The sequence below is a fragment of the Rhinatrema bivittatum genome, chromosome 1 (assembly GCF_901001135.1).
Source record: "Rhinatrema bivittatum chromosome 1, aRhiBiv1.1, whole genome shotgun sequence".
Taxonomy (NCBI): Eukaryota; Metazoa; Chordata; class Amphibia; order Gymnophiona; family Rhinatrematidae; genus Rhinatrema; species Rhinatrema bivittatum.
Genome location: NC_042615.1, coordinates 157,325,569 through 157,341,334, shown reverse-complemented (window position 1 = coordinate 157,341,334; position 15,766 = coordinate 157,325,569). Strand labels below are relative to the sequence as shown.

General features: G+C 40.0%; 1 protein-coding gene across 2 annotated transcripts in view; it reads left to right on the top strand.

The window, feature by feature from the left end:
• NSUN7 (NOP2/Sun RNA methyltransferase family member 7) overlaps positions 1-15,766 on the top strand; it is a 298,057-nt gene that overhangs the window by 166,816 nt on the left and 115,475 nt on the right. For both annotated transcript variants that reach the window (XM_029588977.1, XM_029588986.1), the window contains exon 8: positions 7,944-8,087. In XM_029588977.1, coding sequence (XP_029444837.1) covers positions 7,944-8,087 — 144 coding nt within the window. The remainder of the gene's footprint in view (positions 1-7,943; positions 8,088-15,766) is intronic.

Below are 15,766 nucleotides of genomic sequence, written 5' to 3'. Positions count from 1 at the left end.
CAGTCGCCAGTTCCAACCACACGAATGGTCCCTGGATCCCTTAGTAGCGACCAGGATTTTTCAACGTTGGGGACAACCAATGATAGACCTCTTTGCTTCACACCTGAATCACAAAGTGGACAACTTCTGCGCTCTGCACAGACAACATCACCAACTAGCCAAGGATGCCTTTGCTCGCCCTTGGAACTCAGGCCTTCTATACATGTATCCTCCGATATCACTCCTAACCAAAACTCTAGTGAAGCTACAACAGGACAAGGAGTCCATGATACTCATAGCCCCGTATTGGCCTCGACAAGTATGGTTTCCCACACTTCTAGACTTTTCGATCAGAGAACCAATTCGCCTGGGTGTAGCTCCCACTCTCATAACTCAGGGTCGATTGCGCCATCCCAACCTCCAATCCCTATCCCTGACAGCATGGATGTTGAAAGCTTGATCTTACAACCACTCAATCTTTCAACTAATGTCTCTCAAGTGCTTATAGCTTCACGTAAACCTTCAACACAAAAGAACTATTCTTCGAAATGGAAAAGGTTTACCTTGTGATGCAAGCAAAAGAATATTGACCCTTTCTCCTGCCCCACAACTTCTCTACTAGACTACTTATGCCATCTTTCAGATTCTGGTCTCCAGACATCTGTAAGAGTGCACTTAAGTGCAATCTCAGCTTACCATAACAAGATGGGAGATGCACCAATATCCATACATCCTCTTATCAGTAGGTTTATGAGAGGTTTAATTCACATTAAACCACCAATTTGGCCACCAGTCACAGAATGGGACCTGAATTTGGTCTTAACAAAGCTCATGCTTTCTCCATTTGAACCCTTGAACTCCTGTGATCTTAAATTTCTGACATGGAAAACCATCTTCCTTATAGCCATTACATCGGCTAGAAGGGTTAGTGAGTTGCAAGCACTTGTCATGTACTCACCTTATACAAAATTTCTACATGACAGAGTGGTTCTCCAAACACATCCAAAATTCCTCCCCAAGGTAGTTACAGAATTTCACTTGAACCAATCCAGAGTTTTACCCACATTCTTTCCAAGGCCTCATTTGCACCAAGGAGAAAGGGCCTTACATACCTTGGACTGTAAGCGTGCAATAGCATTCTACTTAGACGGCACTGCAATCCACAGGAAATCCACTCAACTCTGTGTATCTTATGATCCAGACAAACCGGGAAAAGCAGTGGGTAAACATACTCTATCCAATTGGCTAGCAGATTGCATACAGTTTTGCTATGAAAAAGCAGGCCTTCCTCTCCAAGGGCGAGAAAAGGCGCTGTCAGCAAGAGCAATGTCAACCTCAGTAGCACACTATCGTTCAGTGCCAGTTCTTGACATCTGTAAAGCAGCAACATGGAGTTCTCTTCACACCTTTGCAGCTCATTACTGTTTGGACAAGCTTACAAGACAATCTGTCTTAAAGAACTTGTTTCCAGTTTAATCCCAACTCCTTCTACATCCAATCTGCTATGATCTTCGGCTGCCTCATTTTCAACAACAATACTTCACTGTTGCTTCAATACCAAATGACTCAGCCTCTAGCTTGCTAATCACCCATATGTGAGGACTAGCATCCTGCTTGTCCTGGGATAAAGCAAAATTGCTTACCTTGTAATAGGTATTATCCCAGGACAGCAGGATGTAGTCCTCGCATAACCCACCTGCCATCCCGCGGAGTTGGGTCCGATACGTTTTATTTTATTTTTTGCTAAAGCTTATTGCTACATACGAGACTGAAGAGAGACCCATGTGGCAGAGAATATCATGGCATGCTCAGTGGCCTCACAGGGCCAGCCAAAAGTTTCTAGAAACTTTGACAAAGTTTTCCGCAATAGGGCTCCATCAATGATGTCACCCATATGTGAGGACTACATCCTGCTGTCCTGGGATAACACCTATTACAAGGTAAGCAATTTTGCTTTCTCTGATAAGCCTACCCACAAACTCTTTAAAAGCTCTTCAATTACAAAATTCTGCTGTCAGGATGTTGACCGGAACTAGTTCATATGATCATCTTACTCCATCTCTGTTTGCCTTACATTGTCTCCCAATATTCTGATGCATCAAATTTTAAAATTTTTACTGTTGTTTTTTAAGCTTTTACATTTTAATTCCTTAACTTGGGAAGTGCGATATTAAAATGTTATGTTCCCTCACGGGCCTTAAGATCGGCCGATCACTGCTTACTACGGGTTCTCTTTCCATTCGGTACACCTGATTGAGGCATATGACTGCTCCTTTTTATAAATGGTCCTCAATTGTGGAATGAGTTTCCTGATCCTCCAAGGACTATGATATGCATTTTTACCTTTAAAAAGTCATTAAAACTTACTTTTTCAAAAAGGCTTTTAGTAACTGTACTTAAAAATCTCATAACTATGTCCTTTGAAGAGCTTTTTAAAAAGCAATTTTATTTACTCTTTATGCACTTTTAGGTGTATACTTAACTGTTCCTCTTTTTTCTTTTTTTTTTAAGGTTACTCCATAAAGAATTAATTAATTTACTGTTTCTTTGAGTCCTCTTGATGGCATTGCATACAAGTCTGGCTGACGCTTTACTTTTTATTTTACTTACAATGTATTACTCTCTCTGTATGTATGACACATTTCATTTTTTAACATTTTAATTCTATTTTATTTCATTTTAGCTACTTGCATTGCTTTAAATTTTTTTATTTTTGTGTTTGTTTGAGTTATCTGCCATGAATTTTTGGATACGTGCAGAATATACATTAAAAAAATAAGTGTTCCATTCACTGCCCAAGACTATTTGTCTTTTACAAAGCTTGGGCTTTCAAATAGATTTCAAGAAATCAAATCTAGTCCCTGCTCGACAATTAATCCAAGCTTGGATAGACTCACTACAAGAGAGAGCATTCCTGCCTTTAGAACGAGTGAACATCATGAAATAGCACATTCACAAACTACTGTCCTCTCCACACTGAACAGCCAGAGCATTCCTTATGGTCCTAAGACATATGGCAACAGCCATCCATGTGGTTCTGCTGACCTGCCTCTCATATCATCTACCTTCAATGGGGGTTACTTTCAAAATGGGATCAGCTTACTCAACCACAATTTATTCATTTATTTAAAAACATTTATAGTCTGCTTAGAATGAGCCAGTCAAGCTAAGTGGGTTACAACATATACAAATAGATAAAATAATAAAAACATAGAAAATACATTTTTAAAACCTTAATCACTTAGAGGCAGATTGTGCTATTCAGTTATCAGCCAATTTACCAAATGCTTCTTCATAAAGATAGGCCTTCATCTGTTTTCTAAACAGTTTAATATCATTAATAGCCTGCAAGGTTGAAGGTAAGGTGTTCCACAACACTAGACATATCATTGAAAATGTCCTACTCCTAGTTTCTATTGACTGTGGTACAGGTCACAGAGGACTTGAAGCAAGAGTTGCTGTAGTAGTTACACCCCTTTACTTATCCAGGAAGGAGCTCCTCTTTGAGATCCCTCCTATCAGGTACTGCTGGTGAAAGATGCCTCTACCAGAGATTGAGGAGCTCTCACAGGACTCTTTCAAATCCAGGCTACCTGTTCTGTCAGATCAACTTACTGAAGTTGAAAGCAATAAGATGCACATTATCAGAGAAGAAAAATCCTTATTCAAAGTGACAACCAAGTTGCCATATTCTGTCCTCAAACGGGATGGTACAGGGTCAAGCCTCTATCAGGAAGCGATGAAGATATGGAATTAGACAGCCAAGAATCAAGCTCTCCTACAAGCTACCTATTTTCCAGGGATCTCCAACATGCTGGCAGATCATCTCAGCAGAGTGTTTCATCCATACGAGTGGTCTCTACAGCAGTCAACCAACTATTCGACTTATGGAGTTTGTCGTCAGTGGATGTTTGCCTCAGAACAAAACAAACTAAATTTTGCTCAGGTCTACCCAGTGATCTCAGACTAGCTCAGGACACTTTCCTGCTCAATTGGGGAACAAGCCTCATGTATGCTTTTTTGCCGATGATATTGATTTGCCAGAACAGTGCAGAAGCTTCTCCAGGATTGCTATCATCTGATCCTCATAGCTCCAGTGTAGCTCAGACAGATATAGTTTGCATATCTCATACAACTCTCTCCCAGTCCTCTCATATATCTGAACTCAGACTTTACCTTGTTTAATTCGAGGAATGCTTTATCATCCCATCCTCCCAGCCCTCAATCTGACAGTTTGGATGTTAATTGCTCAGCAATCTTGGATCTTGATTTGCTTACAGTAATTGTAGACATACTAGTCTCATCTACAAAGTCATGAACTAGGAAAAATTATGCCTTCAAATGAAATTGATATTCCAAGTGGTGCCAACAAAATGATTTGGACCTGATTTCTTACGAGCCTAAGCATTTGCTTAAGCACTTACTCAACATTTCTGATTCAGATCTTGCCACATCTTCATATACATCTCAGTGCCATATGGCAAACTATGTTCTAGTGGACAGAAAACAGATTCATCCACCGATAGCTAGATTTATAAGTCAATTGCATGTCAAACCCCCGGTACAAAAAGCACCTGTTCCATGGATCATAAATATTGTTGTCTCAACTTATGAAGGCTCCTTTTGAACTGTTGGAGCCAGCTTTGCTTAAGTTCCTGACATGGAAAGTACTGTTCCTTATAGCAGTTACATCAGCTAGAAGAATCGGTGAACTCCAAGATTTTATTCACTATCCACCATACATGCAGTTCTTCCACAACAAGGTGATCCTTCGTACTTATCAGAAGTTTCTGCTACAGGTCATCTTAGGTTTTAATATCAATCAATCCATCATACTGCTTACATTCTTTCTAAGACCTCATGCTGATGAAAGAGAAAAACATTCATTCCTTGGACTGCAAAAGGACCTTAGTGATTTACAAGAAACAAACTCAACCAATTGTCTCCTCGGTTTTTCATATCTTAGAAATCTAACAGACTAACCCGTAGATTCATCAAAATGTTATAATTTTGCATGGCTAACACCTGTGATAAAAAAAGCAGAGTGTTTATGATAATTTTTTAATTACTGCACCATGAGAGAGACTCTTTATAAAACCTTCATAGTAGTCAACTATTTATATCACTATAGGAGGGCCAGCTAATAACTCTAGGTGAGGTTTTGGTGATGGTTTAGAGGTCAGTTTGACATGCAGAGTGAGACGTACGAATAACCCAGTACACCTCAGTGAAGATATGAAGTCATTTGGAGTGAGGAAACTCACAAATATGAGATTTCTACAATGTTCTCTCACCCTAGCTTGAAGGACTCTATAACAGGGTACTATCAAGCTAGGGCGAGAGCACTGTAGACATCTCATCTTTGTGAGACTTTCTGTTACGATTCCTCCTGTAGCTGTGCCACAGGAGGCATCTCACCTTTTTCTGGAGGCCGCTCTGAAGCTAGGGCCTAGCCTGAGCAATTGTCTGGATCCTGCTCCACGGCCTGGGAGGCCTTCGGTGTTGTTCGGGGCCTACTCGAGGTCTGCTCCTCTGCAGCTTGGATGTTCTGGTTTGGGCCATGCCCTTCTTCCTAAGGGGTGGGCCCGCGGCTCCTTTCCACTCTTTTATAGAGCCAGCGAGGTGCGGACCACCTGGATTCCTCCCATGGAGTTGCCTGCTCCAGGGGTATAAAGGCTCTTCTCCAGCACTCATGCTTTGCCTTGCATTGGAGTTACACGATTCTGGATGTCTCCTCTTCCAGCGCTCCATCAGGCCTTCGTTGTTTCAGCTTGGTGTCCGGTGTCTTGCACGTTCCTGATGTTTCCTGTTGTTCCTTGATGTTTGTTCCTGATCCTGATGTTCCAACCCTGCTTCAGACTGCTGGTGTGCAGTACCTTGCTCTGGACTGCTTTGTACAGCACTTTTCCTTTCCTGCGCTGGTCCTGCTCCTGCAGGTGTAGGACAGGGTGGTCCATGACCAGACCAGTGGTACTGGCTGTGTAAGGTGCCCTGAGGGACCGTGCTAATGTCTGAACCTTCCATGTTCCAGAGTCTACGTCTACAGTCTTTGGTTCCCGAGTCTTCGTCTCCTGTTTCTGAACCTTCGTCTGCCCTCGCCCTGAGCACGGCTTGCTGCCTTTTGCCATCCCAGCAGCAGGTCCGAAAGGGTCTGGAACGGTCGGAGGACTGTTCATTACCAACAATTCACAGTTGGTTCCAGAGGCATGCAGGTCCGGCTGGGGGTCGGGTTGTCTCTCGCCACCCACGTTACACCTACCCTTGGCGTGGTCCTGATCCACCTGGGATCGTGCCAGGGGCCTAAGGGCACACTCCCTCTAAGGGGGGTCCAATCTCCCAGTGCCCCCCATAACACTTTCTTCATGCCAGATGATGTCAAATCTTCACTGAGGTGTAATGTGCTGTTCGTTCATCTCACTCTGCATGTCAAACTGGCCCCAAAACCCTAAACCACCACCAAAACCTCACCTCGAGTTATTAGCTGGCCCTTCTATAGTGATATAAATAGTTGAATACTGTGAAGGCCTCCCCAGAGGCTCGCTTGCGCTCTCTCGCTCTCTCTCTTTCTCCTCTCTCTCCCCCCCCCCCCCCCCCCCCCAAAGCCCACAAATGGCCAAAAAGCAATTTGCAATCTTTATTGCAAATAGCATTCTGGCTGTCTTGGGCATATCGCTTAGCTTAACGCCAGGAAAAAAAGGTGTAGTTATTTCTGGTGTTTTAAAAACGTGGGATAACATAACGCATGCAATAATACCCCTCAATTTCATTAATCCCGCCCAAAACCCTCCCCAATCTCACCCCTTTCAAAAATTTGCATTCGTGGTACTGGGACTATCGCATGCATTATGGCATTGTCATAGGTGTTAACGCCATAATGGATTTTGATGACTGACCCTGTAAGCATGCTAATTGCGAAATGGACCTTGTCTAATAGGATAGCTGAGTGCATTCAACACTGCTACATCTTAGCAGGACTGCATATTACAGACTCTGTCAAAGCTCATCAAGTGAGAGCTATGGATTTTTCTATTGCTCATCTTTGAGAAATGCCTCTTGAGGCATTTCTCAAAAACTGCAAACCTGGTTGTTGATGCACATCTTTACATAACAATGTCTCGACAACCTCTCAAAAAATGACAGTAAATTCGAACAGGCAGTTTTATGTAGCCTGTTCTTTAAATATTCTACTCTCCACAGTGGGGTATGGGTTGCTTTTCAGTAATTGCTCTGCTGCAACCCTCAGCTTTGGACTCCCCACATGTAATGGCTAATTCGGTCTGCTTTTTGACGGAAAAAGCAAGTTTGCTTACCATAAACAATATTTTCTGTAGATATCAGGATGAATTAGCCATGGAATACCTGCTTGCCTCCCTGGAAAGTCAACTATATAGCTAGAAGTAGCTCTTATATATACTGCTTGCCTCCCTGGAAAGTCGTCTATATAGCTAGAAGTAGCTCTTATATATACTGTGAGGCTCACAATGCCTGCATGTAAATTCTTGCACATGCTTAGTAGAGCTCAAAGCTGTACTAGCTTGGAGAGACTGATCCATTTGGTGCCACCCACATGTAATGGCTAATTCATCCTGCTATCTATGGAAAAGACCATTTACAGTAAGAAAGCTTTAGGTAAATGATTCAGTAACCCTGTACCACCCCCAATTACTTCACTGTTTTTTGCTTATTCTGTATTTCTGTACCTCTCTGATTTCTCCATTCTTCTTAACATTTGTTTTTGTCATGAATGTTATGTTCATTACATAGTATATAAATATAATACATAATATACTATATCTTACATGATTGTGGAATACTTTACATCTATTTTTTCTGAGTACTCTGGCAAGACAGCAAATAAATAATTGTAATAAAATTGTTATAGCAATAGTTTATATTATTGTGGCTTATTAGTGGTCAATTTTATACTCTGTATATTTCACAAATTTTAAATATTTGATTTTCAGATATTAAATTACTTCGTGAAAGTTTTATGGATATTGACCCCTTGGATCATAGACTACAAAAAGCAAAAATCATTCTTCTGCTGCCTTTGTGCTCTGGCTCAGGTGTTAGTGATCCTGTACAATTTATCTTAAATGAACACAGAGGTATGTTTCCTTCATTTTATTAGGTTTTTACTATAATATAGTATGTGCTGAATTTACTTTTAACCAGATAGCTAAGAGAGGAGATGATAGAAGTTTATGAAAACATGAGTAGAGTGGAATACTTAAATAAAGAAGAGTTATTTGCCCTTTCAAATAATACTAAAACTAGGGGAAATTCCATGAAACTAACAACCAGCAGATTTAAAACAAATCATAGAAAGTACTTTCATTCCGCACACAATAAAACTGGAATCATTTGCCAGAAATCTTATTCATTGACAAAGAGTTTGGACAAGTTCCTGGAGAGAAAGTACATAAAAAACAGATAAATCCCTCTTATATAGTCTCACAACCGTGGATTCAAAACAAATAATATTATGACTATTAATGGATAATCATATGCAGCAGAGATGAAATCGGGGGTTATTGCTTTGCCTACTCAAAATCTAAAATGCCTGTTATAATCCATTCAGTGTTAGTGAAAATAGTAAATATTGTGAGAAATCATATGATCCCATAACTATAATTTTTCATTATATTCACCATTTTCACTATTGAATGGATTATATTTGGATCTTGAACGGGCAAAGCAGTAGTGCCTGATTTCACTGCTGCTGCATATGATTATCCATTCATAGTTGCAATATTTTTTGTTTTGAAAAAGTATATAAAACATTAGCAGCCAGGTAGACTAAAGAAAGTTATTGCTACTCCTAGGAGTGAGTAACAGGAAATCTACTTTGAGATCTGCTGGCCACTTGCAACCCAGACCGGCCACAGCTAGAGACAGGATGCTGGGCTTGATGGATCTCGGTCTGACCCAGCATGAGTATTCCTTATGTTCTTATTATGCAAATAAATTATGCTAGTAACTAAGTACCAGAGATAATGTTAATGGAGCGATCAATAAGCAATGAATGTGATGCACACGGATATCAGAGCGAGCAATAATAATGAATGATATGATGTATACTGTTAGTAGGATATGAACTCGTGTTCCTGTTCAGTCGACCATGAATATGCATAAATATGAACTAGAATAGAAAATGTACAAATATAAACTAGAATATACAGTAACTAGTTTAATTTCCTAAAATACTTATGATTTTGAATGAGAACATTTTTACATTGTGGTGTCGAACTAGAAGGTGATTGCTAACCCACAGTATGTGATCGCTGACCATGAATATGTATGCGGATCTTGTAAACCATTGTGATCTATGTTTGGAACAACGGCATATAAAATGCCTAAATAAATAAAGTGCCAGTTATGGAGAGTATGCTATAGACGGGGTCTAATATCTGAAGAGTTTCTCCCATTTTGTCTGAGACAAAACATTTTAGAAAACAAAGCTCATAATTTTATAAATTGACCAGTGTACACACCTCCATCTTTCTCTGTCTCCCCCTCTCCTATCATCTCAGTCCTCTATCTCCCTCCCTCTTTTTTATACTCTGCTCTCTTCATTTCCTCCTCAGTTTCTCATCTGTCTTTCTGTATTCCCTTCACCTCAGACTTGTACCCCTCTCCCACGTTCTCCTATCCCCTCCCTTCTCTCTTACACCCTTCCAAGAACTCATTTCCCTTTCCTCTCTCTTCCTGCCCTCCCAATCCAGAGGCCATTGGGAATGCCAATCCGATGGAGTTGCAATAGGATGAAGAGCTGCTACATTTTCAGCCAAACTCCCCTGGAATATCAGTAGTAGTAGTAGCAGCACATGCTGTGCAGAGTGAGCTAGTGCCTCCTTGTCTGCAGTGTTTCCAACAAAGACTATTTGAATAATGGCACTCTTTTTAAAGAGTTTTTTTTTTTCCCTCAACATGATCATGCAACCCTTTTAGATTCCTTGATTTTTTAAAATTTTGTTAAGTGCTTATTCTCAGTTAAGACATAAGGGTGAAGGAAAAAAGAAGCAAAAAATTATAATTTCACTGTGACAATAGATTAATGTAATTAGGCAGAAAGATATGTGTGCCAAACAAATGGAAGATAATTCACTTGGAACAATGTCAGCATTTTGTAGAGCCTGTCATTCCATAAAATCTGTCAGCTTATTTCTATGTGATATTAAATAGTTTCATAAAACAAAGCATTTGAAATATCTAGCATGTTCAAATTACACAGTAAACTCCAAATTTATATATTAAATAATTTCACATTTTTGGCTGTCTTCAGCAACTGCCTCCATCTCTCTGCCAGAATCAGTTGCCCTCAGTATATAAGTTGATTATGTTAATATAAAGATAGAAACATATACAATGTTAACAGATAAGGTCCTCTTGGTCCACCTAGTCTGCCATTTGTGCCTGTCTACTGTACTGCCATAGGGGTTTCGGTCTAAGGTAATCTTCTTCCCTTCTCCTGCAACTAAGATGTTTGTGTTTCTCCCATGCATGCTTGAGTTCTGCCATGATTTTGCTTCTTCCATCTCTGACAAACATCTGTTCCAAATGTCTGACTCTTTCTTTAAAAAATAAATAAAAATGTCACATTTCCTTTGACTCTCTTCAACTTCATATAATGACCCTTCGTTATTGAGCATTTTTCATTCTATTGTCTCCAGAATTGTGCATATTAGTTAAGGTGGAGTCTCACTAGAGACCTGTACAGATGTAATGCTGCATCACTCTTTCTAACAGTAATACTTATGTTTCTCTGAGCACAAGCAAGATATATCATCCACAAAAATGGGTGATATCATCCATTTTTGCCACTGAGAATTTTTGCCTTCACTATGGTGAAGTGTGAGGTCAGGAGAAGAGTTCAACCTTGCCATCGATGTCTTTTTCTCCCAAAGGACCATTGAATTCCCTTGTAGCTTGTGGTGCCACACTGAGTCAGAGCCGTGGTGAAGCTGCTGGGGAGGATGGAAGGCAGCTGGTTTCAGGAAACTCTATTGTTGAGGTGTCTTTGAACTTATTTGAGAGATCACTCCTGCTTCATCCTTAAATGAATGTGATGCCATCAGGGGCACAACTGCTGAATGCAGGAAGATGATTCCAGTGGTTGGCTTCCTGAGGCAGCAGCTAAACTATCGCAGCTGCTGAGCACTAGGAGTTTGGAGCAACTAGCTGAGAGACAAACTGAACTGGTAAATAGGGAGTTAAAGGATTTTTCAGCTTCTCTGTTGGATGCCAGGGAAATGGCGATACCAACCACTCAGTCTCCATTGGTGTTGGATGGTGAAAGAGGATTTTTAAATAGATCTATATCCCTGAATTTGTTGGTTTCACTCTCCTTTCCCTATGCAACCTTCTAGTGTTTCTGACAAGATATATGGTCAGTGTTTACCAGAATTGAAAATTCCTCGACTGGAATGGTGAAAGAACTGTTTCTTCTCAAGGAGTGGCTACTAAATTGAAGGACCATGACGAAAACATTTCTTCAAAATTGTTTTTGTTCAGCAACGTGAGGAAACTATTTCTAATACAAAATGTACAGAAGGATAACAACCTTCAATATAAAGTGGAAATGTTGGAAAATAATGCTAGAAGATGTAATTTATCAACTCCACCATAAGAAATGTTCCATAAGTGTTTGACAGAATTTCTCAAATTTTCCTCTAAATTATTACCACCAACTGTAAGAATCCAGTATCATCCAATCCCCAATATACAGGAGGCAGGAAGTGATGATGTTATATCTTTACAGTCTCGAAATAAAGGTCTTCATTGATGCAGATTTTGGAACAGCCTCAGGAAGATGTAGTAGAGAAAACAAGTTTATTAGTTTCCATTGGTCTGGAGTCTGATAGAAATTGGACTCTTAGAGCTTTTTTAAGAATAAAGATGTTCTCTTTCTTGAGGAAAAGATTATAGTTTGGCCAGATCTTTGTAAGTTAACACAAGATAAGAGGAAAATGTTTTTGGCTTTGCAAAATAGGATTGTATCCATGGGTGTGGATTTTTTCCTTAAATTTCATGTGAAATGTAAAATTTAATATCAAATGGTGTGGTTTGCTTCTTATGATCTAGTCCAATTGGAGAATTTCTTGGAGGATAGATCTGGTTTGTGGGTGATGATAGCAAATAATCCATCTATTTTTCTTATTTTTTTCTCTTTTCTTTTTTTCTCATATCCTTTTTTTCTCATATCCTTAACCCCCCCCCCCCCCCCGCACCACCATTTTAAGGGCTTGATATACAAAATTTGATTTAAGGAACTGACTCTGCTAAAACCTTCTGTAAACAGTTCTTAAGGAATGAAGAAAACCATTTGAAGACAGTAAATGTAATGCCTATTGAGCAGAGGTTGCTGATTAAAATTTCATGATTTAAGGTGTCAAATGTTTGGCAAGCAATATACTGGACAAAAGCTGTTAACAAAAACGTTTTATTGATAAATACGCACATATCAATTGTACATCATTTTATATATACAATTCAATTGTGGTACACAAACAAGGACCCCGACACGGCCGTGTTTCGCATCAAGGCTGCGTCAGGGGGACCATATCTTCCAAAAATCTGAAAAGTAGCAAGTTTCAGGGCAGTGATTCAAGGTGCCGTGGAACTCATAGCGTGTGGATAATCCTTCAAACAGTAATTCAAAGGAGGAAAGTACACGGGGACCAATCTTGAATGAGAGAGCTGCTAAATAGAACAGTGTGAACACTTCAGCGCGGGAACATTACCATATCAGGAGTAATACCTCAAAAGCGACTCAAGTAGATAAAAGATGGGTACATAAGCGAAGCAAGCACAAGTGACTGGTTTGATCCGGACCAAAGCTATAGCTTTAAAAAAGGTTATAAAGAGAGGGTGTACGCAAAGAGTAAATATCATTACAGCATAATGTAACAGTATAAATGTTTCAGCACGGAGACGACATGATGACAGAAATTAATACCTCAAAATTTAGCTCGGGTAGACAAAGGATGAATGCAAATAATAAAGGCTCTGGAAACGAGTTAAATGCGGACTAAGCTGGTCTCTTGTAAAGATTAAAGCAATGTCACAGTATTAGTGATCAAACCAGTCTTTGTGCTTGCTATGCTTATGTACCCATCTTTTATCTACTTGAGTCGCGTTTGAGGTATTATTCCTGATATGTTCCCGCGCTGAAGTGTTCATACTGTTCTATTTAGCAGCTTTCTGCATTGAGATTGGTCCCTGTGAACTTTTCTCCTTTGAATTACTGTTTGAAGGATTATCCACACGCTATATATGAGTTCCACGGCACCTTGAATCACTGCCCTGAAACTTGCTACTTTTCAGATTTTTGGAAGATATGGTCCCCCTGACGCAGCCCTGATGCGAAACACGGCCGTGTCGGGGTCCTTGTTTGTACACCACAATTGAATTGTATATATAAAGTGATGCACAATTGATCTGTGTGTATATATCAATAAAAATTTAACAGCTATTGTCCAGTATATTGCTTGCCACACATTGCTCTCTTTGTAATTCTCTATATGTGTGTGTTGTTTATTCCGCCCTTGTTTTATGTTAAGGTGTCAAATGCTATGAATATGTCGGAGTACCAGAAAAAACTGAGCACTAGTATCAAAGCCTCAGTGGTACATCATACTACTAATGTTTCTGTGTTATGACCAGCTCAAAAGTAGAATTTATAATCATTCAAAAAAACAATTCTCAAAGTACTGCAGTTGATTTTAGGGTGAATTTCTCCTTGACTGTGGCTAGGAGTGCTAGATAAGAGAGGATGATAGTTGTCAAGAATGGTGGGGTTCAAACTGGGTTTAAAAAAAAAATAGGACAGACTAAGGCTTACTTTAATAAAGCAGGAAGGTGTTCTTCAATCATGGAAATGTAAACAGCATGGGAGATGAACCTACTGATGTCAGCACTCATCACCTTTGTCACCGTGTTGAAGCAAAATTCAGTAGCTGTCTTTCAAAGAGCCAATTATTTGAAAGATTTCAACAGGAGTAGAAGGATCAAGCACCTCCCAAGTGGTGAAATAGGATTGCTAGGATCAGCCATGTCAGGGCAAGCGGTGAACTGAGCAGTAATCCTGTTGACCTTAGTATGAAAGGAATTAGCAAATTTATCTCTTGCGTACAGGAGAAGCTGAGTATAGGGAAAAGTGCTATGTGGAACAGCTCGTGGGAAGCAGCAGATTTGATATGAGAAGAATATTTCTTTGCGAGATCAGCAATGGATTTGTAGGATGTCAAAATTCCCAGCATTCTTAATCTTGCACCAGTGACTCTTGAATTGGTGAACTTTCTGCTTAGATGTAGAGATAGGGCGCACTGACATCTTTGTGGGATAAAAGATCTGAAGGGAGCGACGGCATCAAGACTCATATTTAATGACTATCCAACCTCTAATGGCAGATTCATTCAGTGAAGGAAAGATCATCAATAGAGGTAACCAATCCTCATTAAGCTGCTCTATATTGATGTGAGGCCACTTTGAGATGAGCATTTGGGAGGAACTGAGGGAGAGCCCTAGGTATGGAAAGGGAGAAGTGTATCATGAGGTCATCTGACTAAGGGAGAACTGAAAGTAACTTTGAAAAGGCCAATTCTCTCACAGAAAGACTAGGTCAAACATGTAACCATGCTTGTGTGTCAAGAATTAATAGACTGGATTCAACCCAGAGATGTCATAGCATATAGAAAATCCTCACACCAAGTAGGAAGGGGGGGACATATCTATATATTTATTTATTTATTTAGAGTTTTTCTATACCGGCATTCGTGATTAAAAATCACATCATGCCGGTTTACATATATAGGCATATATAGGTTAAAGAGGCATATATAGGTTAAAGACCCCAAGAACAAGACAGTTCTTGTTGTCAACCCTGGCTGACAGCAGTAGATCCGTTAGTAAAGAATGATAGGTGTTTTAAAAAAATATATATATCCAGGGAGTCCATGTATTAAATGGACACCCCAACCAGATGTGAGGACACCCCAACCAGATGTGAGGATAGCAAAAGTAGTTCTTTAACGGGGGTCTAAAATAAATTCAAGACTTCTCTACAAATAATTGTCCTCTCACCGCACTTTGTCAGTACAGGAATGGGAAAATATGGTATAAGCCAGGCAAATGCAACTGGTGTAGCAAAACCACATCTGAGGCATAAAGCCAGGTTTCAGTGAAACGCAAAAAATACAGGTAATGGTCTCTAATCAAATCTAGAAAGACAGGAAGTTTCTTTCTGATAGTTTGGCCATTAACCAGCAACACTGACAGAGGAAGCAGCAGCAGCATGAAACGTGGAATTAATTTAGACAAGCTCACCAGCACATGCAGATAGTAAAGGTGGAGGGATGCTGAAGTCCTTCAAGGATGCCACAGAAGATTTCTATTCCTAAAGAGCCACCTTGGCTGAGGGCATCCCTATAGTCAACACTGTGGAGAATAAGTTAGAGGGTTTCTGGCAAGAACAGGGACTGACATGATAGGTGTTTATGGACTCTTTGCAGAAGCAGGTGCAAAATAATCTGAAAGCCCTCACCCAGATGGATACTTGCAAGCTAGCCATGCTGTGTAACCAATGGTTGAAAGAGAGTATTGCCCTCCAGTCTGACACTCTAGTTCTGCGGAATGAGATATTGGCTATGGTATAGAAACAGGAGTACCAGTGGGGGATGCAGTAGAGGAAAGAATGGAGCATCCTTTCAACTACTATTTCTCCACCTTTAAACATCACCTTTTGCCAAGGTGGTTTAGCATTTCCTCCTGTTTCCACCAACCAGTG